The sequence below is a fragment of the Glycine max genome, chromosome 11 (genome assembly GCF_000004515.6).
Source record: "Glycine max cultivar Williams 82 chromosome 11, Glycine_max_v4.0, whole genome shotgun sequence".
Lineage (NCBI taxonomy): Eukaryota > Viridiplantae > Streptophyta > Magnoliopsida > Fabales > Fabaceae > Glycine > Glycine max.
In genome coordinates this window covers 7,855,727-7,879,047 of record NC_038247.2, presented here as the reverse complement: position 1 = coordinate 7,879,047, position 23,321 = coordinate 7,855,727, and the positions used below count along the sequence as shown (strand labels likewise).

General features: G+C 30.9%; 3 protein-coding genes across 3 annotated transcripts; all 3 read left to right on the top strand.

Moving 5' to 3' along the window:
• The first annotated feature begins 1,427 nt into the window (after window positions 1-1,427).
• LOC100792853 (E3 ubiquitin-protein ligase RNF4) lies at window positions 1,428-6,172 on the top strand. Its single transcript, XM_003537742.4, has 6 exons — window positions 1,428-1,660; window positions 2,328-2,603; window positions 2,705-2,759; window positions 3,448-3,545; window positions 4,130-4,353; window positions 5,835-6,172. The coding sequence occupies exons 2-5, from the start codon at window positions 2,361-2,363 to the stop codon at window positions 4,349-4,351; spliced, it is 618 nt and encodes a 205-aa protein (XP_003537790.1). The 5' UTR covers window positions 1,428-1,660; window positions 2,328-2,360; the 3' UTR covers window positions 4,352-4,353; window positions 5,835-6,172.
• A 4,758-nt stretch (window positions 6,173-10,930) lies between these two features.
• On the top strand, window positions 10,931-12,839 carry LOC100792324 (60S ribosomal protein L7a-2). The gene is made up of 7 exons (XM_003537741.5): window positions 10,931-11,048; window positions 11,219-11,269; window positions 11,375-11,576; window positions 11,956-12,125; window positions 12,213-12,341; window positions 12,425-12,517; window positions 12,605-12,839. The coding sequence occupies exons 1-7, from the start codon at window positions 11,046-11,048 to the stop codon at window positions 12,734-12,736; spliced, it is 780 nt and encodes a 259-aa protein (XP_003537789.1). The 5' UTR covers window positions 10,931-11,045; the 3' UTR covers window positions 12,737-12,839.
• A 3,332-nt stretch (window positions 12,840-16,171) lies between these two features.
• Window positions 16,172-21,033, top strand: LOC100818039 (uracil-DNA glycosylase, mitochondrial). Its single transcript, XM_041006786.1, is given in 10 exon segments — window positions 16,172-16,183; window positions 17,523-17,664; window positions 17,734-17,960; window positions 18,340-18,413; window positions 18,621-18,714; window positions 19,349-19,389; window positions 19,479-19,491; window positions 19,493-19,611; window positions 19,734-19,817; window positions 20,678-21,033. Coding segments are annotated over 10 exon segments (867 nt in total). The 3' UTR covers window positions 20,739-21,033.
• The last annotated feature ends 2,288 nt before the right edge of the window (window positions 21,034-23,321 follow it).

Sequence of the window (23,321 nt, the reverse complement as noted above, 5' to 3'; positions counted from 1 at the left end):
AACCTACCTATTTCCATCGTGTATGTCTTGAGTATTACTTGTTTATAATTTGATTTACCAAGGGTTTTTTTTGTCATGTTAGCTAATTAGCTTATTTAAGGTTAGTTTAGGTCTACCGATTTTTTTAATATGAAATGGATTTTTTTAAAAATTAATAGACTAAGTCAGACTTTCAAAAAATGTTAGATCAATCTAAAAACACACATGACACGTAACAAGCCAAATATGAACTTACTTGATTTTAACCTATTTCCGTCCTAAGAAATAGTGTAGCGATTGACAGAAAAATGTGTGATATTTGATAAATAGTAATAGTAATAAAAAATTAAATTAAAATGAGTAAAGGATGATTTCAGGGTAAGTCACAAGGGTAATTTGGACCCTTTATTTAGGCCCTAGCCGGTAGCCACATACTACTACTTGCAATGTGGGGAAGAGAACTGTGGAATCCAGTCCCACCGTCACTCCATTATCTCTTTCCTGTTGATGCTGCTTTCCAAATATGTGAATTTTTCAGTGTCTTATTTCTCCCTTAAATTAACCATTTCAAGTAAATAAGAACGTGTTCATGAAAAAAAAATGCACGTATTTAATTATGAGCAATACTTCACACCACATGTATGTAGTTAAGGTTATTTTTCTAATAATTTAATCTAATTAAATTTTATAATATAATATTCATATGATTTTTAATTTACTTATCATGCAAATATGATTTTATTTCATAATTTATTTGACAAGTTTATATTTTTAAATAATACCATCTTATGAATAGTTATCGTTAAGATTATTTTTCTAATAATTTCATCTAATTAAATTTTATGATATAATATTCGTATTGATAATAATTAATAAATAAAAGCAAGGATTGGTGTCAAGGTAATGTTAAATACACGTTATAATAAAATTATTTAAATATTTTTTATCAAAAAAATCTAGTTCATTTAATTAAATATGACATGTGAATGTTATAAAATAATGAGAAATTATTATCCGGATTCTTCGTGTATTATTGTTATTTCTCGAGAATGTAATTATAAGAATGACATTTTTAAATTTTAAAAAAATATATATTTGGTCAAAAATTTAATTTTTTATATAAAAATGAGGTGTGGAATTTTTTTAAACTATATATATATATATATATATATATATATATATATATATATATATATATATATATATATAAACTTACTCACCTTTTTACGTAGGAGTGAAAATATGGGAACATGAAAATTGTTCTTCTCCTAAAAAAGTTTAATGTTCAACAGTAAAGAAATTTAATCTTATAATAAACATGAAAATATTTCCCCGTCTCATATCCTTAAAAACATACACAATAAAAAAATCTTAAAATTATAGTTCTGTAATAAAGATTAAGATTAAGATACTCAAAAGAATTAAAAAAAAAAAAAAAGATAAGTCGAAAGAAATACGTCTGAAAGGTAAAATAAATTTGAAAACTGAGTTTAGCACGTGCGAAGTGACGTTTGGCAGGCGTTGGAAGCGCGTGGGCGGGTCTGAACCCGGGCGGTTCATGTTTCCGTTCACAACAGTGTCAATGTCTTCCTCCCTTCTTTTCCCTTTTAAGTCGTCATAGCTTTCCCTTCCCTTCAATTTCTCCTCAAACCCTACCTTTCTCCGCGTCGTTTCGCAACCGGTAAGCCCCTTAGGGTTTCAATCTCTTTCTCAGATCGCTCTCTACTTCCCCGTTTTTCTTTGTATCGATTTTCTTTTCAATCACCATACAACCTAGTTTTCCAGAAGGACTCGCCTCTGCTTCAATCGGTGTTGTGCTGTTCTGTTTCCTATTTTTTGTTTTTATTTTTTTTAGTTTGGTCAATTCTTTATATATATATATATATATATATATATATATATATATATATATATATATATATATACATTCCGCTGATGAATTGACGATTATGTGTGAATGATTGGGATCGGGTTACTTCAAGAAGCTTGGCTTTATCGTGTGCACCAGATTAAACACGATTTAGTTTTATATATATATATATATATATATATATATATATATATATATATATTATTATCTAGCACTGTGCTGATTGTTGTAGGTACGTAGAAAGTTAGTCACGTGAGAAATAGTGATGGAAAATGGAAGTGGTTCTCTAATTTTCTATTCAGTTGTAAAGCTTGCACAGATTGTAGTGCTGACGTTGTGTGTTTTAAGTTGTTTAAGTTTTTGAATTTTTCTGTTTTATGATTGTCTTCTAACATTAAAAGTTTACCACTTCACCTAATTGTTTATGCCTAGACCTTCTTCTAAGAGCAACGTTTGTATGATATTGGATTTTTTTCAGACTGCATCTTGGATACGGGAACAGTGTGCCAATATGAGCTCTCGGGCAGGCAAGGGACCTGCTATCAGAAGTTACCGGCGGAGAAAGACAGCTTTGGACCTTGACCTTAACCGTTTACCGGCTGGTGAGAATCGTGAGCAGGAGGGACCTTCAACTCAGGCGGTGCCTCAAGAAATTCAACTTGAACAGCAGCCACAGGTTACTCAACCTCCGATGATTGACGTGGAAGCCATTGATGATGATGTTGTTGAATGTACCCCAAGGGCTTTTGCTGAGGTTTATCTTCCCTTGGACATGTTTTGTTTCTATTATTTTTTCAATTGTTATATTTCATTGTTGGAAATCAATCTCATTTTTTCATTTGTGTTCCATCTTAGGCTAAAAACAATTCAAGAAGAATTCGTAGGAGGACTGTAGTTGATATTGATCTAGGTAATGTTATGCTCCCCTTTCACATGCCTTTTTCTCACCAGGTTGTGCTGATGTTGAACATTGTGTTTTTAGAAGAAGACAACAGTTGTCAGATAAGATAACCTCATGAGTCATGACCAGTAGACTTGACTCAACTAAGGTAATCAAAGGCTATAATAGAACTCAAGTGGCAGATATGATGGAAGTTTGTTTATAGCCAAAGACTGGTAACCGTAGACCTATGTAAAAGTGAGAGCGTGTTAATTACCAGTGACTATGAATTAGACCATGTTTTCCCTTCAGTGCAAATATCCACATAATGTATTTCGGCAGTGACTCATCTAACTTTCCCCGATGCTTTTCTATGCTGATTGTGTTACAGGGTCTTGTACTAATGCTACTGTATCCCAGTGATTTAACTTATAAAAGCAGGGTTTAGAAGTTGCTAAAGCAAATTATAGTTAATTCAAACTTTGGATTCAATTTTATTAAGGAAAAACTGTGATCATATATATGATATCATGCTGAATATCTTGTTCATTCTGCTTTAATGGTCTGTTGTATGTGAGTTTACTGCCTCCTCAAACATTGGGACTTTTTGTGCTCCTCACATGTTATCTAAAGTTGTCTTTTTTAAAAATGGTTTTTGTTCTCTATGATTACTGATTATAATGGTGGTTAACTTATCTGCCATTTATGATTGTTGCAGAAGATCAGACTAGGCGCAACAAACGCCGAAGAGAATTGCCAAATCTGATTATTAATTGTGATAAGTATATAAATTTGGAAGGCAGTAGCAGTTCCATGGTAAAAAAATCCTTTCCAAGATGGCATTATGTTTTATGTTCTGTACTTCGTCTTCTGTTCATCTGAAAGGAAAAAAAGTTAGCTTTCAAATGTGTAATAATTGAATATCCACCTTGGAAACATAATTTGGTGTTACCTTTTTATCATTTCCTTCTGGCTATGATCTTTAGGCATTTATGTGTTGAGTTTTTTATTTGTTTTATTTTATTTTATATTTTTGGCGTAGAGAAGCATTCAGTTTTAGTCAAATAGTTGTTTAAAATCGGTCGTTCAGATTTCTATTGCTTATTACACAACTATATGTATTTGAAGAATCATAGGGATAAAAGATTTTAGGTGTTTTATTTTTTTTTAAAAACATTTTACTTGCATTTGATGGAATCGTTGCATACTTGGCATTTTGATATCACTGCTTGCTTTTTATCTTGTGTTGGTAGAGCAGTTTATTATTTCAAACTTAACTTGATTTCCTTTATCCTATTAAATTGTTATAATATGATTTATTCCCCTCAATAAAGAACATAATAGATTACTGTAAAGGTTTACTGGAATTCTAATTTCTGACTTGGATTTTTCTTTTGTAGGGGGGAAGTGTTAAAAAGACACCCGAACCTCCAAAGGAGCTTGTCTTCAACTGTCCAATATGTATGGGCCCTATGGTACATGAAATGTCAACAAGATGTGGTCATATTTTTTGCAAGGATTGCATCAAGGCTGCTATAAGTGCTCAGGGTAAATGCCCTACCTGTAGAAAAAAGGTTGTTGCGAAAGATCTTATAAGGGTGTATCTCCCATCAACTAGTTGAAGGTATGGTTAAAATTACTTGTGATTAATTATGTTGGTCGAGGTGCTTTCTTGTTACACAATATGTAATAAATGATAGGTCTTGGAAAGGCTGTCATTACTTCTATTGGTGGGTTGTTGTTCTTTTAATCTTTAGTGGGTTTTGAATAAGTATATGGGATTATGCTGACCAAAAAAAAAAAGTATATGGGATTAATATTACAAAACGATGGGGAAATTAATAAAATGCCTAACAGTTTACAAACTATGTGGATGTAGTAGAAATGATCAAATGAGTATGTTAAGAAGAATGTGTGGCCACACAAAATGATTGTGTACAAAGAGATATAGGTGTGACACCTATTGAGGAAAGACAACAAAAAATTGGTTAATGTAGTTTGGACATGTGCAATGAAGGTGACGGAGGCACTGGTAAGGAGAGTAAACTTTTATCCATGTGTAAAGGGATAGATAAATCAAGAAGAACATTAGAGGAAATTATTAAAAGGGACCTCATGGCGAATGATAAACAAGTCCAACGAATGGCACCATTGTGATCCTTGTAGACTACTTACCTAGTGGGATAAGGCTATTGTTTTTTTCTTTTTTTGCACAGCAAAAATCAGTATTATATATTAAGTGTAATACAGTACTAGTTGTACTGCAGATAGGATAAAATGTACAAGGCAAAATTGCCTAACCCATCTGAAAGTTACATGATCACATTAGCTAAAGCCAAAAAGGAAACACCCCCTAAGACAACTCCTCCCTCAAGCTAGTGGACCATTGATTAAAATGAATATGGAAGTCTTCATCCATGGAATAAAGCTTCATCCATTGATAAGGCTATTGTTGGTGGTGCTGGGTTTTAATAAATAAACTTGATTTAAAAAAATGGACATAAATACCACTGTACCCAAATTTAAGGAGTTGTGGAGAGAAACTGAGATATTTGAGACAGTAAAAAAAGGTGCTGGAGACATCAATGGGGTATATGAAATACAAGTAGAGAAATGAAAAGAAATATAATAAATGGAAATATCTGATTAAATAAACACATTTATAACCTGTTTTTTCCCCTTTGTTTTGGATAGAGAACTTTTGGAACAAGCTTGGAAACTACCTCTTTTGCCCTTTAAATAGGATAGATGGCATGCAAGATACTTTCGCATTCTTTGTTAAATAGGTGACAGGGACAGGGACCTTAGACATCTGCAAAAGACTGGCTAAGGCCATACGTTTATTGGATACGCTAAAACAAAAGGGGGGGGGGGGGGTGATTTTGAATCCAACATTGTCTGCCCCTCTCAGTTTTTCCGTTTTTGTACTTGATCAGGAAGAGTTGCCTTTCTCTTTGTTTCACTGTATTCTTCTACTCCATATGCATGTGCTTTTGTCAGGGTCAAGCAATAGCTTCCTAATCTCTTTTGACAATAAATATTTCTTAGTCTCTTTTTTATCTTCAATGCATTCTGTTGAATGGTTGCTCCTTTGCCATGCAACAGGATTTCCATGGAAGCTGTATTGAGGAGAATGGGGAATTGAAGAAACACCATTGTACTTTGGACAATACTGAATGGCTGTGTTGTTTCTAATATGTTCCCCATGGCAGATGCTTAGTCTGTTGTTGAGTAGCTGTTTCTCTTACTTAATTTATCATATTAATACATGATGACATTTGGTATAGATATAATTCCTTGATCAGCTTTTTTTAGCTTTCATGTTGTGAAATCTCGGTCTTTTCTTTTTGGTGACAATATATGGCGAGAGGCCAATCATGACCCATTCTTGAGTGTGGGGATTTTGTATGTATCTTCATAAATTCACTGATAGGATTTCTTTTGCTTCGTTGTTAGTGGCTTAGAGCAGCAGGTTGCCAGTGTGACAACTGTTTTGCAGTACTAGTCCAGCGTGTTTCGTTTCAGTTAACATGATATTTGCTGGTTAAATACTATTTTTTTATCAACCTCCTGCAAGTGCAAATACTTGTTGCTGGTATCTTATACTTGACAAAAAAGAGAGAAGGTTTTACTATTTTGATAAAATTAATATTAAGATGCAGTAACAAATTGATGCCATTTTTGTGAGATTCGATTGAGCTATAATTCAGTGAATAATTTGTATTGAGGAATATGCTATTGATGAGACTAGTGCCCCACACAGATTATTGGTTACAGTAGCACCTAGAATCAGCAAAAGTCCATACGGAAAAAACACAGGAGAAAGATATGGCAGTTGAAAATACCTCCAATGTTCAAGTACATTGCAAGTTCATACCAGTTTTGTGCATGGAGAAACTTCGTCCAACAGGACAATCCCACTCTAACATTTCCCAATGAATATTATTGTAGAGGCACTGGTTGTAAGGGATTCACCACACTGGTGGGGGATCCTTAGTATGATTGCTCTCTTATGGTTCTGACAGAAAACCCATAAAAGTTAAGCGTTTTGTGGGAAGGATTGGTTTTGATGAATCTTCCATTATAAAGCCCCAAGGTGAGGCAGGGGGCATGTGGTGCATTTGGAAATTTTGAAAAAAATGCATTGCTTGAACCATTTTACTCAGTTGATGCATTTGAAAGTTAAGCACACGGACAAAGAACCTTGGGTGATTACGGTAGTATGCAAAATCTCAAGTTTATGTCAGATGTCCCTCTGTGGGAGGAACCTTGATCATTAGTTGCTTCTACCAGGGACCCCTGCGAAGTGATGGATGGAAGATTAACGCATGCTTCTGAGAATTTCCCTTCACTTGGTGGAAACGCAGTGTTTGAAATACTATATACTGGATAGTGTCCTTCTGAATAATCCATCCGTGTGGAATAAAGATATTTGCATAGACTTGATGACATTATTTGGTGTCTCGGGGAAAGACAATCCTTGTCTCTTACGTGTGGAAAAATGTATTGAAGGTCTCCTTGTAAATTGCAATGTTTTGGAGACAAAAGTTGTATATAATTTCATTACACCACGATTATTAGGAGAAAGATCGAAACAATGGAGTCTGAATCAATGATCAATTAAAGGTTGTTGTTTGGGGCACCCAACAAAGTTATATATAATTTCACTACACCACGATTATTAGGAGAAAGAACGAAACAATGAAGTATGGATCAATGATCAATTAAAGGTTGTTGTTTGGGGCACCCAGCAATGTGGGTGAAAGGACTAAAATGTCCATTATGAGTCACTATTCATTCTCCAATCTCGCGCAGTGTTTCTTCTTCCGAATTGCTTCTTCCTCTTTTCTTCTTCCGAACTGCTTCTTCTTCCTTTTTTCCACGTGTGGTGGTTGTCCGTGGTTGTTGCTAGTGGCTTTTCTTCTTGTTGTTGTTGGTGCGTCTTCTTGTTGTGGTGGTTTCGTCTTGTTAATCGCCTTCGAGGTTAGTGAATCTTCTTCTTCCTGTGGTGCTTCTTCTTCCTTGTTGTGGTGGTTTGGAATTCTTTTTTGTCGTTAGCTATTGTGTGTTGTTTTGTGTTTTGGTTTGCTCCATGGTTTTTTTTTAAAACCTATATGGATTGACAATCCGTATAGACCATACGACAACGTGTATGGTCCATACAGATTGTCAATCCGTATGGGTTTAAAAATAGACGTAGTGTCAATAAAAAAATTTGTTGTTTGTATGGGTTTTAAAAAATTTTGATTTTCTTGACATGTAAATTATTTATTTTATTTAGTAATTTTTTTGTATGGTTTAAAAAAAATGGACGTAGTGTCAATAAATTATTTGTTTGTATGGTTTAGTAATTTTTTTGAAATGTTAATTTATTATTTGTCCGAGGAGATTGTTAGTTTAAGAAAATGAGTGAAAATAAAAAATAACATCTTAGTTATAAGTAACATTAGATTAGATATTAGGAAGTAATGGTTTTATGTAAGAAAAAAAATATTGTTGGTTACCATTAAGATTAGATTTTAGATTAGATATTAAATCATAAATATAATAGTATTAAAGTCATAGTTCAAATTTATGTAAAAAAAAAGTGTGAATTATTTAAAATTATTACAACAAATTAGTTTTTATTAAAATTGTTAGTTATTTTTAAAAAATGATTGAAAACATAATTTAATTTTTTTTAATTGTTAGTTAGTTTAAAAAAGATTGAAACCATATTTCAAAATTGGTAGTTATTTTTAGAAAATGATTGAAAAATAAATTTAACATATTTAAAAATGTTAGTTAGTCTTTAACAAAGATGAAAACATATTTTAAAAAATTTGGAAATTGTTAGAGGATGAGTGAAAAAAATATTTAAAAATATTAGTTAGTGAAAATAAAGATTGAAAACCTATTTTTAAAAATTGTAAAACTGGAAGTTATTTTTAGAGAATAATTGAAAACAATCATTAAAATATTTAAAAATGTTAGTTAGTGAAAATAAAGATTGAAAACCTATTTTAAAGTCATGTTTTTTTTTCCAGAGTTATAAATTAATTTCACCTACAGTATATGATTATTGTTGGTTAAAGAAATTTTTGTATAATATGAGAATCGAATAGGAATTCTCTTGTTAAATAGATTATTCTTACTCGTATAAATGCAATAAAATCTTATATCATTTAATCAATTATTGGACTCTTACAATTATACTTTGAGCTTTGTTTATGTCACATAAAACTTCAAACATTCTATACTATAAAAGATTCCTAGAGGTTAATAAAATATTTAGGGAATTTTCATTAAGCAACCATTATCACTAAAAGTTAATCTAACCCCCTCTAGTCCCAATATATAACCATAATTACTGGAGTACTCTAAGTAAAACAGAGAAAAAAACATTAGTCTTGTTCATAACAAAGTACAACAAGACTTATTCAATTTCTCATAATATGTATGCTATTTATTTTTATTTTTACTTCCACTTATAATCATAACTATAAGCCTTTTTTAAATGATTTATTGACTAGTTACAAAAATGCAAGTTCAATAAATATGAAGTTACCAAATAAACGTCACATAGTTTACTTTGTCAAACCAAACAATGTAAATATTTGTGCAGACATGTTTAAGGCTGTACAACGATATTAGTTCATTTTGCTATACTAATTGTGAATGATTGTCATGCTAAAGATGGAAATAATATATCGTGTATGCTTGGTTTGCCTATATAGATTTCCCGCACAAGTAAAAAAATATATACATTCCCCACATCTCTCCAGTATAAATTGAGTATGTTTGGTTTGCCTATGGTGCTTAACGTGTATTTTGCCAATATTTTTTTAATATAGATTAGTATACTTTTCACTTAAATTAATCATGTTTGAATTGAATAGAACTGTTATAGATAAGAAAATATTCCCTCTTGATAACTTAAAATCATTAATTAAGGTGAAATAATATAATATCAATTGATTCACAGGTTTCATTGTGTCAATACATATTATCTTAAAAATATGCTATGTGAGTTAAAATTTAGCTTGCGGTAGAAAGTATAATGTTGTAGTGGGTTTTGGAGTTGTTTGTGAGAAAAGGACAATTCATGTGTTGTAATCTTTGCTAATGGCTCAAGCTTCAAAATATTAGTTATAGTGTTCGAGTACAATAACTCTAATCTCATAAATGAAAATGTTTAATTTAAATTGTCTTAATATTGAGCACATGATTAATAGTTGTAACGATGATGATAATATCTTACTTTTTTTTTATTAACTTGTAATTTAACTCGTAAAATGTAAAAGAAAAGAAAAATATGAGAGATATAGGTAAGTTAGCAAGTCAATCATATGGATGAAAAAAATGTCACATTAGAATAAAGGTTTAATTACTTTGAACTATTAAAATGCCATCAAGGAGGGGAAAACTCCTTAAACACCCTGACTTAATCATTATTTAAATAATAAAAAAACTATAAAGGAGAATGGGGTGCAAATTATTTAACATTTTTTTACCACAGACCGTATGTGGGCTATTTCCTTCTTTCCAAATTCAATAGGGTAGAAGGCAAGTTAATTTGATAGCACATGATTTTCATATGCATAAATTAGAAATTAAACTCATGACTACATATTAAAAAATAAAATCATCTATCAATTATATATTTTAGTTAGTTATTATGTTTGTTCTTAAGTATATTCATAATGTGATTCCTCAATGTATTATATTAATGGAAAGGATCTGATTTGTTGGTGTAAAAATAAAATAATGTTAAATATTTAAAGTGAGAGATTTATCACCCCAATAATCTTATTTTGTTGAAGATTTTTACATCAAAAAAATATATTTAACATTTTTAATGTTAACTAACTGTTAACCTTGGTTTAATAAAACATTTTATTACTATCTATTATTATTTTTATCAAGTTGATACAAATGGAACAGAGTGCAGTATTTTTTAAAAGTTTTAGTCTAATTTTCATTTAAATAAATCTCATGCTAAATAGAATGCAATTTGTCTTTTTATTTGTTTGAATTATCTTTTTATATTAGCGTATTTTAATTTTTTTATTTTACTTATGATAAATTGTAAGTATTTATAGTAGAGTTTTCCGCATGTTTAAATAAGTTAATTTAGACACATTAATGACTAAATTAATGTCAAACATTTTTTTTTTCAATTCAACAAATATTTAAAAGAAAAAAATGTTAAGAACCGGGCCGAAAGCGTTATTACCAGGCCCAATACTCATATATAATACACAACCTTAACTAGGGTTTTTCTGAGAGTCAGATTCGCTCGCATTGCTTCGCCTCACAACAGCAGCTGCAGCAGCAATGGTGAGTTCTATTCACGAACGAAAGATCATCTCTGCACATGCTTATGCTTACCTACATTTTCTTCGTTTCTCTTACATCTTAGATAGGTTTTAGGTCTTACATCGATTGTGATGTGAAACCCTTATTTTTGTTTGCGTAATGTGCAATTGTTACTGTGTTTGATTTCGTAGGCTCCCAAACGAGGTGGAAAGGCTCCGGCTCTTGCCGCTAAGAAGAAGCCTGTACGTAACTAATAACTTCTCGGAGTTCAACTCGATTCGTGATTCGGTTCTTGCTATCTGTTTTTTTTTTTTTAAAGTGATTTTTTTCCTGTTTTGAAATCTCAGGAGAAGGTCACGAATCCGTTGTTCGAGAAGCGTCCGAAGCAGTTCGGAATCGGAGGGGCGTTGCCTCCGAAGAGAGACTTGACTAGGTTCGTGAAGTGGCCAAAGAATGTTCAAATTCAGAGGAAGAAGAGGATTCTGAAGCAGAGGTTGAAGGTTCCCCCAGCTTTGAACCAGTTTACCAAAACTCTTGACAAAAACCTAGGTAATAATAACTAACACAATGTTTGGATCTGGTATACTTGTGCGTGTTGTTCTGTGAGGTGTAATCCTTGTTATTTTTATTATTATTATAGATCATTGTTATTTACCTAGGCACATCCAAATATGATGATTCATTTTGGATATTTTCAAGCCTAAATTAGGCTATGTTGTTCTTATTTTTTTTATTTATCAATTCTCTTGAAATTAATATTGAAACAGTCACATATATTACATGCCGATGATTGTTGATGACCGTAATGTTCGTGTTGTCGAATATGCCTTTGCCTCATTGCAAAGTAGCTGCATTTTTGTTGTATGATAATTTTAATATTCAATGCCCTGTTCCTAATTTTGATGTTTCTTATTAATCTAATCTGCAGCAACAAGTCTGTTCAAGTTGCTTCTGAAGTACAGGCCCGAGGACAAAGCTGAAAAGAAGGAGAGGCTCTTGAAAAGGGCTCAGGCAGAGGCTGAAGGCAAAACTGTTGAAGCTAAGAAGCCTATTGTTGTGAAGTATGGTCTCAACCATGTTACCTACCTCATCGAGCAGGTTGTTTTCTGTGTTATTATCACTTTTGTGATTGTAGTTTTGCCCCTGTATTTTTTTAGTGATGTTGATTTTATTTTTTCCTAGCAGAACAAAGCACAGCTCGTTGTGATTGCTCACGATGTGGACCCAATTGAATTGGTTGTCTGGCTTCCTGCTTTGTGCAGGAAGATGGAAATTCCGTACTGTATTGTGAAGGGAAAGGCCCGCTTGGGAACGGTAATGTTTCTTTGTATATTGTGATTTTCATACTGTATGACTGAATTAAATGACTGATTTAAAACCCACATGCTTTTTAACAGGTTGTCCACAAGAAAACTGCATCCGTTTTGTGTTTGACCACTGTTAAGAATGAAGATAAATTGGAGTTCAGCAGAGTTTTGGAGGCTATCAAGGTGGCGTTGATTAAATTAATACTGTTTCTTTTATGCTGTTGTAAAAAAACTGATTGTATTGTGTTTTGGTTGGTGGTTTCCTTTCAGGCTAACTTCAACGACAAATATGACGAGTACAGAAAGAAGTGGGGTGGTGGGATCATGGGATCCAAATCCCAAGCGAAAACCAGAGCAAAGGAGAAGCTTCTTGCCAAGGAAGCTGCTCAGAGGATGACTTAGGAGGAGTTTCTTATATTTTGTTGTTTTGCGAATGCTATTTAGTCTGTGTTTTTTAATGTTACTCTCTTTTAATTATTGTCTTTATAAAAACATTTGTTATTCACATGAGCTAGAGTATTTCGTTAAAATCTCATGCCGTCTGTCCCAATTCCTGAACCCTAAGATTTATTTCTTTTTGGTTGCAGACTTTTTTCGGATACTTTATGAAGGAACTGCATGCGGATGCAGTTGCATCCAATTTTTGATATTTGATATTTTTGTATTTGATTCTCTATGATTATAGTATAAAATAGTTTGTGATCCTCTCTAAACAAAATAACTGCAAAGGATCATTCTGCTGCAGGTGATCATTTTAGCTAGTCAAATTGAAGTGTGCAAGTGAACCGAGAATTGTATATTTTCGTGCTAAACTTGTCGATTATACTCACAAGTCTCTGTTTGTCTGCATAATATATTGAAGCGTAATAAATTGATTAATCTTAAAGTGATGCCGCCTTACACTTTCAAGAAATTCAATTTGGGAATTACAGAGTATTCACTTAGATTTCAGTTAGAGTTAAAAAGTATTTTTTACTTTAAAAGCAATGCTGTCATGAATTAGTTCGTTATATTTTAAATTAGATTGTAGCGCTTGAAATTGAATTGATTGTTCAAATTGGTCCAAGAAAGACAAGACCTTTGAAATAGTGAATTACCATCAAATAATATTTAGTTAATTTTGTTCTTGAAATAAATGACGATAATTATTCAGTCAAATAAATTTTGTTTTTTGTTAATAATTGGTGTTAGCTAACACCATTAACAAAAGAAAACTAGAGTGGTAGTCAAATAAGTACACACATGAATGTCACGACAAAAGATGAAAATGACAATTAGGGTGAAACATACATATATAATTAGGTGGAGGGTCTCAGCTTGATTATAGGAATTATTATGGTGGTGATGACATTTTTCAATGAATAAATTCCAATATGCTAAAAAGCACAAGTCCCAAAACACAATAGAATTAATTATGTTTATAGCTTTTAAATAAAATTGGTTGGTCTTGGTCCCCGATCCAAAAATTACTTAAAATGGTGATTAATACATTTCAAACATTTCCAGTGGATTTAGGACCCCAGAAATTTCTATCACGATTCTTAACATGCGTTTAGAAAGTTCAGAAAAAAAATAAGTTATCAATTACTAGTATTTTTTAAATCATTTATATTTTGTTATGTTTACTTGGTGGAGATTCCTTTTATAATTTGATAAAGTGTACAAGCACACTAGAAGCCTTTGTAGTTCGTTTACCTTCTCTAATTGCAGATTAAGATTAATCTAGTGACCAATCGTGTGGATAAAGAAAGCCACAAATAAAGTTCTCTCTCTCCGTATTTCTGAAATTCTAAATCGAAAAACCCTAAGCTAAGCGACAACAATGGGGAACACAAAAACTCATGAACGGATCATGGAATAGAAATTCACCCCAATGTCACTGCAACGTCAATATGCACGTGATGAACATTTGGATTTACGTTGTGGGTTCAGTTGAATTTACGTTTTGTTTTTTTTATATAATCTGTGTCGTGTGATTGTTTTGGTTGACTCGGATGGCCCAACTACCCAGTTGGTTATAAAGACCTGGCCCGGTGATGCATTTCTGAAGGTTTTTAACAATCAGACACAAACTGTTTGATATGATTTAAACACTTATCCAAGCATTTTCTTATAGTTTTAACCGCTACAAAATATCCGCCACAATCATTTAACACGTGTCACTCCCTACAACAACCACAGCATCATTTTAACCATACACTTGACGGACAGCAAAGACTAAAAATACATACAGACAAAACATTGAAAAAGACTAGTCAAAGTTTTATTTAAGAATTAAAGTAAAAATTTTAAAAAATTTAGGGAATAAAAAATATAATTAACCCAATATAATATGTACTCCTATCACACCTTTGTAACTCATAAGAATAATGCAAAACTAATAAGTGGGCAAATGAAGAATAAAGACATACGAAAATCATTATTATTTCAGTAATGTTTTGTTGCCAATTCGACCTTCTTACCTGGGTTAAGTGGCACCAACTAATAATGAAGGGTCGATGATTTATAGTATTAGGATTTATATCATTTTTCTAATCCCGCTAGTAAGTTCTTTGGTGACACCAATTTGACCGAACATTATAATTTTAAGAGCTATTTTATTATTTTTTAAATTTTAAATTAGAAATTCAGAAACTAAATTGATTATTCAATCTTCAAATTAAAACATCTTGTATTATATATATATATATATATATATATATATATAATACAAGATGTTTTAATTTGAAGATTGAATATATATATATATATATATATATATATATATATATATATATATATATATTATGTTTTTAGTACTTAACTAGTTTATTAAAGAATGAATATGTGTCATCTTAACACTTTTTTGATAAAATCACTAACAACTAAATGTGGTTCTTGTTTCTGAAAAATAGAGTTGTTTGGTTTTTATTTAGATAAATATTTTATTCAGATTTTAGTTCATATATTTTATTCTGAAAATACACAATTTTTGCTATTTTTATTGAACAAACAAGCAAGTTTTTTGCAAAGATTAAAAACGTTAGTTTATTTAATTTATATAAAGTTAAAAACATTTTAAAGACATTAACTCAAACGGATAAAAAATTGAAATTAAGCAACAATCTTAATTTACCACGCATCGCAAATTAAAATTAGGCTGATGATTTTTTAACACATGCTTCGCCATATATAAATATCACTTCAGCTGAAAATGGGGGAAAAGAAGAAATTTTTCCTGGACTGCACACATTCTCTCTCTATAATATCCAAATTACACATCTTTAAATTATAAATCCCAAACTACACCAATTTTTTTTAAGACACTGAGAAGTGGGAGCTGGCAACCAGACTTCTTAACAGTTAATTTTTTTAAAAAAAATATTAATTTTTTTTAGTTAACATTTTAATTATTTAAAAAAAATTATTGACTGGTTTTTTAATATTATTTTTACATTAATAAAAAATTAAATATTTTAATAGTATTATTTTATTGAATAATTTTTTAAAATAATATTTAATTTTAAAGAAAATGATGTTATTAAATATATATTTTTTTGCTTATATTATTTTATTTTTAAAAGTTGATAATATTTTTGGATTGATAATAATTAATTTATACAAGACTTTCAAACTTTTGATTTTTTTAAAAAATGTATTATAAAGAATACAATGAATATATAATTATCACATATTAGTTATATTTTATGAAGAAATTAAAACTCTCAAATAACAAAAAATATTATCAATAACAATTGAGAATAGTAAAATGAAATTGAAACATAATAAAATACATATAATAAAATGAAAACAATGAAATGTAATAAGAATTAAAACATGAAAATGACAACACTAATCATGGGGTGGAAGGTGTTGCGTAGCAAATAACACTTTTCAAAAACTCGTATTGGTATTGGAATAGGACATTAAAAATAAACACTAATTTGATTGTAAATGATTGATTCGTTTGAAAAGATGAATGTCAATCTCATGTTAGAAATTGTTGGTGTTTGTTTTTCTAAAAAATGTCATAATATTGAGATTGAATATAGTTTGTGATGGTATGTTGTGCGAAAGTGTGTGACTATATTAAGAGTGTTTGGTGTTATTTATAGTTGTTTAAAGCTTCACCCCATTGATGTTTACTGACACATGCTGTTATTGTAATTTTGCTTTTTACCAGTATAGTGCATAGTGTTTTGAACTTTTTATTTTCCCTGATGCATTAGACGTCCATTATTAGTTTCAGACTTAAATTTAAATTATAAGTTATCAATTCAATGTAAGTTTTTTGTTGGTGAAACATCTATTATTTTTTTAGAAATGTGGGTAAATTGTAAAGTGTCAATTTCGATTATGATTTTACCTTACTGTTTAGTGAATTAGACTTCCATTGTTATTATTATTTCATACTTAATTTAAATTGTGAGTTGACAATTCATTGTTAGTGAAACATATATTAATTTTTTAAAGACATAGATAAATTGCAAAATGTTATCGATTTTGATCTGATTTTACTCCTCTCTTTCCTTGATACAAGTAAATGAAGGAGTACAAAGGGAGATTTGATTTAACTCAAATTCTCAATGAGATGAAAGAACAAGAAAATAAATAGAAATCTAAAAAAAATGTGAAATCACAACAAGGACAGCAAAAACAATAGAAATCTTTTTCTTTAGCTTTCCTTTAGATAAATATTATTGTTTATGTATTTTATTTATGATGTAATGTTCTTTTATAAATAAATTGTTAAACAAAAAATATTATCATTTAAAAAAAAATTAAATGACATTATTAGAAAATCATATTTAATAAAATAATACTATTAAAATATTAATTTTTTTATTAATGCAAAAATAATATTTTAAAATAGTTAAAATGTTAACTATTTTTTATTTTTTTATTAATGCAAAAATAATATTAAAATGTTAACTAAAACTTTAATTTTTTTAAAAATTGACCGTTGAGAAGTGGAGTCTTCTCAATGCTTTAAAAAACTGGTGTAGTTTGGCATTTATATTTTAATTTAGAATTTATATTTTAAAGATGTATGTATAATTTGGAGAGAAAACGTGTGCTCGTACAGTATAGGAAAAATTTCGGGAAAAGAAGAATGGAACAAAAAAGGGGACAACAGAACACATTCATCCCTGTGTTTCCGTTCCCGCCATTGCAAAGGGGGAAGAAAAGTCATCGAGAACCCTAACAGACTTTTTCAAACCCACTCTCCGACGAAGCCAATTCCTCCACGCTCTCCCTCGAACAAAAGTCGCGCGTGGAATACAACAAGCTCCTCGCCAAGTCCAAGCGCAATCTCAAACTCTGCATCGAGAGGGTCTCCAAAAGCAAAGGTAAATAAACCCTTCTTCTTCTGTCGTTTTCGGACAATGTAGCGTCGTTTCTGATAGTTTAAAACGCAGAATCAGACTCTGCTGGTGTGAAGCTGGAAGAGCTGCTGGTGGAGGAAACGTGGTTGGATGCTCTCCCTGATGAACTCCAAAAACCCTATGCCCTCACTCTCTCCAAATTCGTGGGAAGCGAGATTTCTTGCGGCGGCGACGACGTCGTTTTCCCTCCCACGCACTTGATTTTCAACGCTCTCAACTCTACGCCTTTTCATACGGTGAAAGCCGTTATCCTTGGCCAGGTTCGTGGATTTGTTGGATTCTATGTAGTTCTACTTGGGGCCTGTTTGAACAAATTTCTCTATGAACATTTATCCGAGAAGAAAATTAAGTGAGAAATGTCAAATAAAATATAAATTTTTGAACTATTTTTTATTAGTTAAAATCAACTTATAACTTAACTTTAACCAGTGTCACAAGTTAAGGACACTGGATAAGGAAGTGAGAGCTAAAGTTTTTATTGGGATGCAGCAAAATGTGCTCTTATATGATTTTTAAACGTGATTTTCAATTAAAACATTCCTTTTTTTAATTCCTTAATTGGTACCGAACTTTAATAAAAGCTCCCTTGTAAGGTTTTAAAAATTGGTCCACAACCCTGATTTAGACTGCAACATCAAGGTTTTTGGGTGTCTGAGAGTGCAACGCGACGGCAATTTTGACTGCATTTGGGTTCATTTTATTGCAATATTAAGGTATGCGATGAAACTGTGACCACAATTTAAAACCTGTTCGCTAAAAGCTGAAGCACATGAGTCGACTTTAGCTAATAAAAGAAGCTCAATTCATTTTATCTTGTTTTTTATAAGCATTTTATGGAGAAGTTTATCAACCCTGATTTTACTCTCTTTTAAATGGGCTGTGCAGGTACAATATCCGACATGTGCCTGACTTATGTGTAGGGATTTGTCTTTTTACAAAGATTGCAGCAAGGGGAATGTGGATCATCAAGTAATAATCACATTTGGGACTAGCAGTTTTCATACTCAATTTGATGTGAGAACATTGACTGAATCCAATAAATTGATCTATTTCGAATTTGTCCACTTGTTGCAACTATACACTTTGCAATTAAAGCAAACAGGATACATGCACACACTGTATTTCTTACTACTGTCTGTCTAAACAGTACTCTCTGTAATGGAAAACTATTAGTTTATGCACCTTAGCTTTTTTAAAAGCTAAAGTACAATAACTTGATTTTAACTTACGAGAGAAGTTTGATTCATTTTATATCTATTTCTTCTCCTATAAAAGCTTATGAAAAAGTTTATTGTAATTAGGCCAATATATTTTATGGTCAAGGCGTCTTAAACGTTTCTTTCAAATGTTTAATATGATTTGAACATAAAATCTGTTTGCCAATAACTAAAATTCTCACCTTTAAAAGGGCTCCAATTAAATATATTCAATAGAAAGATGGGTGACTTCTGTGACTTCATCAGTATAAATATTTTTAAGTTTTAACATAATGGGTGACTTCATGCAGTGAGCGGGATTTTTGAAATAATATTATTATTTAATCACAATTTTAACTTCATTTCAGGGTGTTCTCTTGCTAAATGCTGTTCTCACAAGTTAGATTCTTTATTTTTGTGAAATTCTAATAAAGTATATTGATGACTTATAGGTGTCATTTTGTTTATATTTCACTACCTGCTGGCTTATCTAGTATGAATCTGTCCTTCACTATGTTTGGTGTTTTATGCTTGTATTCTAGTGGTTTTTTTTTCTTACTAGAATTATACTTTTGAGTTCAGTCAGGAAGCATCAAGCATATTCTCATGTCAAAAAAGGCTGGGAACAATTTACTGATGCTGTTATCAAGACAATATCACAGAAGGAAGGAGTTGTGTTTCTGTTGTGGGGAAACTCTGCTCCAGAAAAATCTAGGTACTGCAGGCTGCTTTTTGGAAATTGTTTTCTAAAAACTAAATTGGATTCTTTTATTTCATTGCCTGAAAGATAAATTCTGTGAAACTTGTTGATGACCTTGTTTGAGTGCATATACACAGGTTAATTGATGCAACAAAGCATCATGTTCTTACTGCTGCACATCCTTCTGGTTTGTCTGCAAATAGAGGCTTCTTTGGCTGCAGGTAAGGTGGTTTTGCATTAAAATTTAATCTGTGTCGATATAGCAGTGCATGTTCAAACACCTAACTGTTCTGCATTGTAAGTATAATACACCAACCACACATTCATGACCTTTAAGTTTATGTAAAAAATAAGGACATGGGAATTGGCTAACTGCTATTGTGAAGAACTGCTGAATTGAAGAAATATATTAAACAGAGTGCTTTCTGTGAGTGTGTTAAAGTAGTTTGTTTGTATGATACGTTGCATTTTATAACTTGTGTGACATTTATTAAAGTTTTTTTGTTACAAATACTTCCTTTTGGAGTCTCCAACTTTAAAAAATTGGAGGGCTGTAGATGTTGAACATTTATGGTGTACTTGGTTGAGTAAGGTAAAGTGGGAAGCCGAAAAGTAAACATATATTTGAACACAATATAAGTCTAGAATACATTGTCATTTTCTTTCATATGCATTTTTTGTCTAGAATTGAACTTCTCACACACTTAACCAAGCTCACTATTAGCATTCCAAAATCAACGCAGATTTAAACGGTATGTGTGTATGTTTTTTTAATATTGTATTTAGTACAGTGACTAGCCAATAAAGAAATATTAGCATGCATTACTATGAACTATGAAGACTCTCATTAGTCATTCACATGGTGGTTGATGTAATACAGCTGGTGCATGTTCTGTTCGACATTTCTACTTGTATATTGTGCCATATTTTGGTTAGCTTTGTTATAGACTCATGAAGTGAACTGAAACTCGGATCTTGATATCCAATTGATATTTGAAAACACCACCTGATCAATTTTCCCTTCATCCATATAAGCAATTTTTCACTCTTTCATCTTATTTATTTAGATTTATCTGAGCAGGCACTTCTCTTGCACTATTCTGGAGCAAATGGGGATTGATCCCATAGATTCGCAACTATAATAATTTTCTTTAATGTTTCAAGGTAATTTTTTTCCTTTGGTTAGGACCATTTTTGAAGCCTACTGCTGTAAGTTTGGGGCGCTTCTGAAATCAATTTGCTTAATGTATAGATGATTCTGTCGATTTCAAATCTGCCTAGAAAAGATGTTTTTTCTTTTGTCGATAATTTGGTCCTACGGTGTTGCTACCTTGGAGATTATGCTGTACTGACTAGGATTTTGGCTTTTAACTATGTTCTCGGATACTAAATTGATTTCGTGTATTATCTATGTGCTATCCTAATATTAACGAACAACACCCTGATGTCTATAGCGAACCCAACTTTAAAACTTTCTATTTATTGAGTACTTAACCAGTATCTTAAGGATGTTGATTATCAACATCCATTAAAATATCCCAATCTTAATCATTAGGTTTCATATTTTTTTTTATATTTCAACATCACAATAAATGTATATTAGTTTTTTTGTACATTTTCACTTTTATAATTTTTTTGAGGAAATTTTCACTTTATAATAGTTATCTAAGTTAATTGAAAATTAGATGGTAAATAAAGATATAATTGACAAAAGGTTAATTAATCTCATTTTCTGAAAATGATAGATATATAAAAACAAAAAAATTCCAAAATTTTGACACTTCAAGAGAAATGAGAAAGTAAAGTACGCTCATTTACAGCAAGAAAAAAAAAAGAGTACAACTTACAGCAAAATTGATAAAAGTAAATTAGTTGAATTTAAAAATATTTAAAACGTTTTCTACCAAGCTTATTTAAATTCTTGTCTGGCGTTAATGTGAATAACCCGTGACCATCTGCCTACTTTACGGAATGTTAATATCTCAGTCCCATAATTCAGGATCCAGCCTGTATCAGTATGTCTATATTTTTTTATTTGATTTCGTTCGCTGTCAAAAATCACGGAGTGGAGAGTGGATTCCACACCTTTCCACGTGAGTTGATGTGACCTAATAACTATGCCAGATTGCCAGATACACAAATAGCTTCGAATCTTTTTTATATATATATAAGCTTTTTTGTATTTCTCCACACGTGCACGTGCTTTGATTGTACAGATAGATCATTAGATCAACCCACATTTTCAAATGATCAAAACTATAATATAATAATGGCCATTTCTTTTGTTGCATTAATTAAATTTAATCAGAACAGACTTTTTACTACAGTTTTATTTAATTATAAATTGGTATTATAATAAGATTGTTGTTTTTCATACTAGTAATAATTATTAAAATTATAATTAAACCAATTTTTAATTAATCATCATTGAAAACTTATAGTGTATCATTTTATTTCTTAACTATTTTTTTAATTACTCTTGATAAATTTCGAATTTTGAGCCCAACCTTTTATGATTTCATTTCATACTATTTGGTGCAATTTTCATTATGATTACCACCGCTATTTATTCATTCTTAAAATATTTTTAGTTAACCTTTATTGTTATTATTGTTATGATAATGACAGTTTTAGAGGAGGCAGGGGATGGTAGTGAATAAAGGTAAGGATTTTGAAGAAAAATAAAAATAATAGAAAAAATAATTGAGGAAGAATAGATAATAAGCGAGATTATTTTTTTTTGTTATAAGATAAAATTATTTTTTATGATAGCTTAATCCTCTATTTTTTAGTATCTTTCAGTCTTTTTCTCGTTATCACTGCACACAAAAGTTGATTTCGCTTTTCTTTATTTTCTATTCTATCTTCATTTTCTTTCTTTCTTTTTAACTCCCCATTATGCGACTAATGATTACAATTTTCACATTCGATTAATCTTTTTAATTTCGCTTTTTCTCTTTCTCTCCCCCCCCCCCCCCCCCCCCCCCCCCTATTCACTTACATATAGTATCGTTCTATTGACAAAAAGTTTGAATGCAAAAGGTTTGTTTCCATTGGTGATTATAAATGACGATGGAAACGAAAATACTCTTAAACATAATACCATGCAAAAATATGAAACAAAAATTCTTTGTATGCAAAAGGTTTGTTTCCATTGGTGATTATAAATGATGATGGAAATGAAAATACTCTTAAACATAATACCATGCAAAAATATGAAACAAAAATTCTTTGTATGCAGGTCATTGCTTTTACTGGATAGGCATAAATTCCTGTCTCCTATCCTTTAGCAACAAATGGTCACTGCCTTGATGGCCATTCCCCTAAGATATTTGCATGACGGTCCCATTAATTTTTGTATATATATAATAACAAAGCGGAGATTACAACCACGTATCATTGATAATATCGCCCCCAATGACCATTGTCCCAAAACTCAAGAGAATGGGGTAACATTTCAAAGGAATATTCTTTTAAATTAAAAATAAAAAATATAAGAAATATCTAATACATTAAAATTTCGAAATAATCTTTTATTTAAATATTTATATTTTGAGTCTATAATTCCTTTTAGATGTATTAATTCCCTGCTTATTATATTAAAATAAATGTTAAATATTTTATGTTTTCAATATATAAAGTGCATATATTTTTCTTTTAATTGTTGTTATTAAGAAATGGCAGTACTAATTAGAGTATCTCTAATGTGAATGTTTCATGAGTTG

Coding starts and splice junctions, on each gene's coding strand:
- LOC100792853 (XM_003537742.4), top strand. CDS start 2,361: ATGAGCTCTCGGGCAGGCAAGGGACCTGCTATCAGAAGTTACCGGCGG. Junction 2,604..2,704: donor CCCCAAGGGCTTTTGCTGAG/GTTTATCTTCCC, acceptor GTTCCATCTTAG/GCTAAAAACAATTCAAGAAG. Junction 3,546..4,129: donor AAGGCAGTAGCAGTTCCATG/GTAAAAAAATCC, acceptor TTTCTTTTGTAG/GGGGGAAGTGTTAAAAAGAC.
- LOC100792324 (XM_003537741.5), top strand. Junction 12,126..12,212: donor TTACCTACCTCATCGAGCAG/GTTGTTTTCTGT, acceptor TTTTCCTAGCAG/AACAAAGCACAGCTCGTTGT. Junction 12,342..12,424: donor GAAAGGCCCGCTTGGGAACG/GTAATGTTTCTT, acceptor GCTTTTTAACAG/GTTGTCCACAAGAAAACTGC.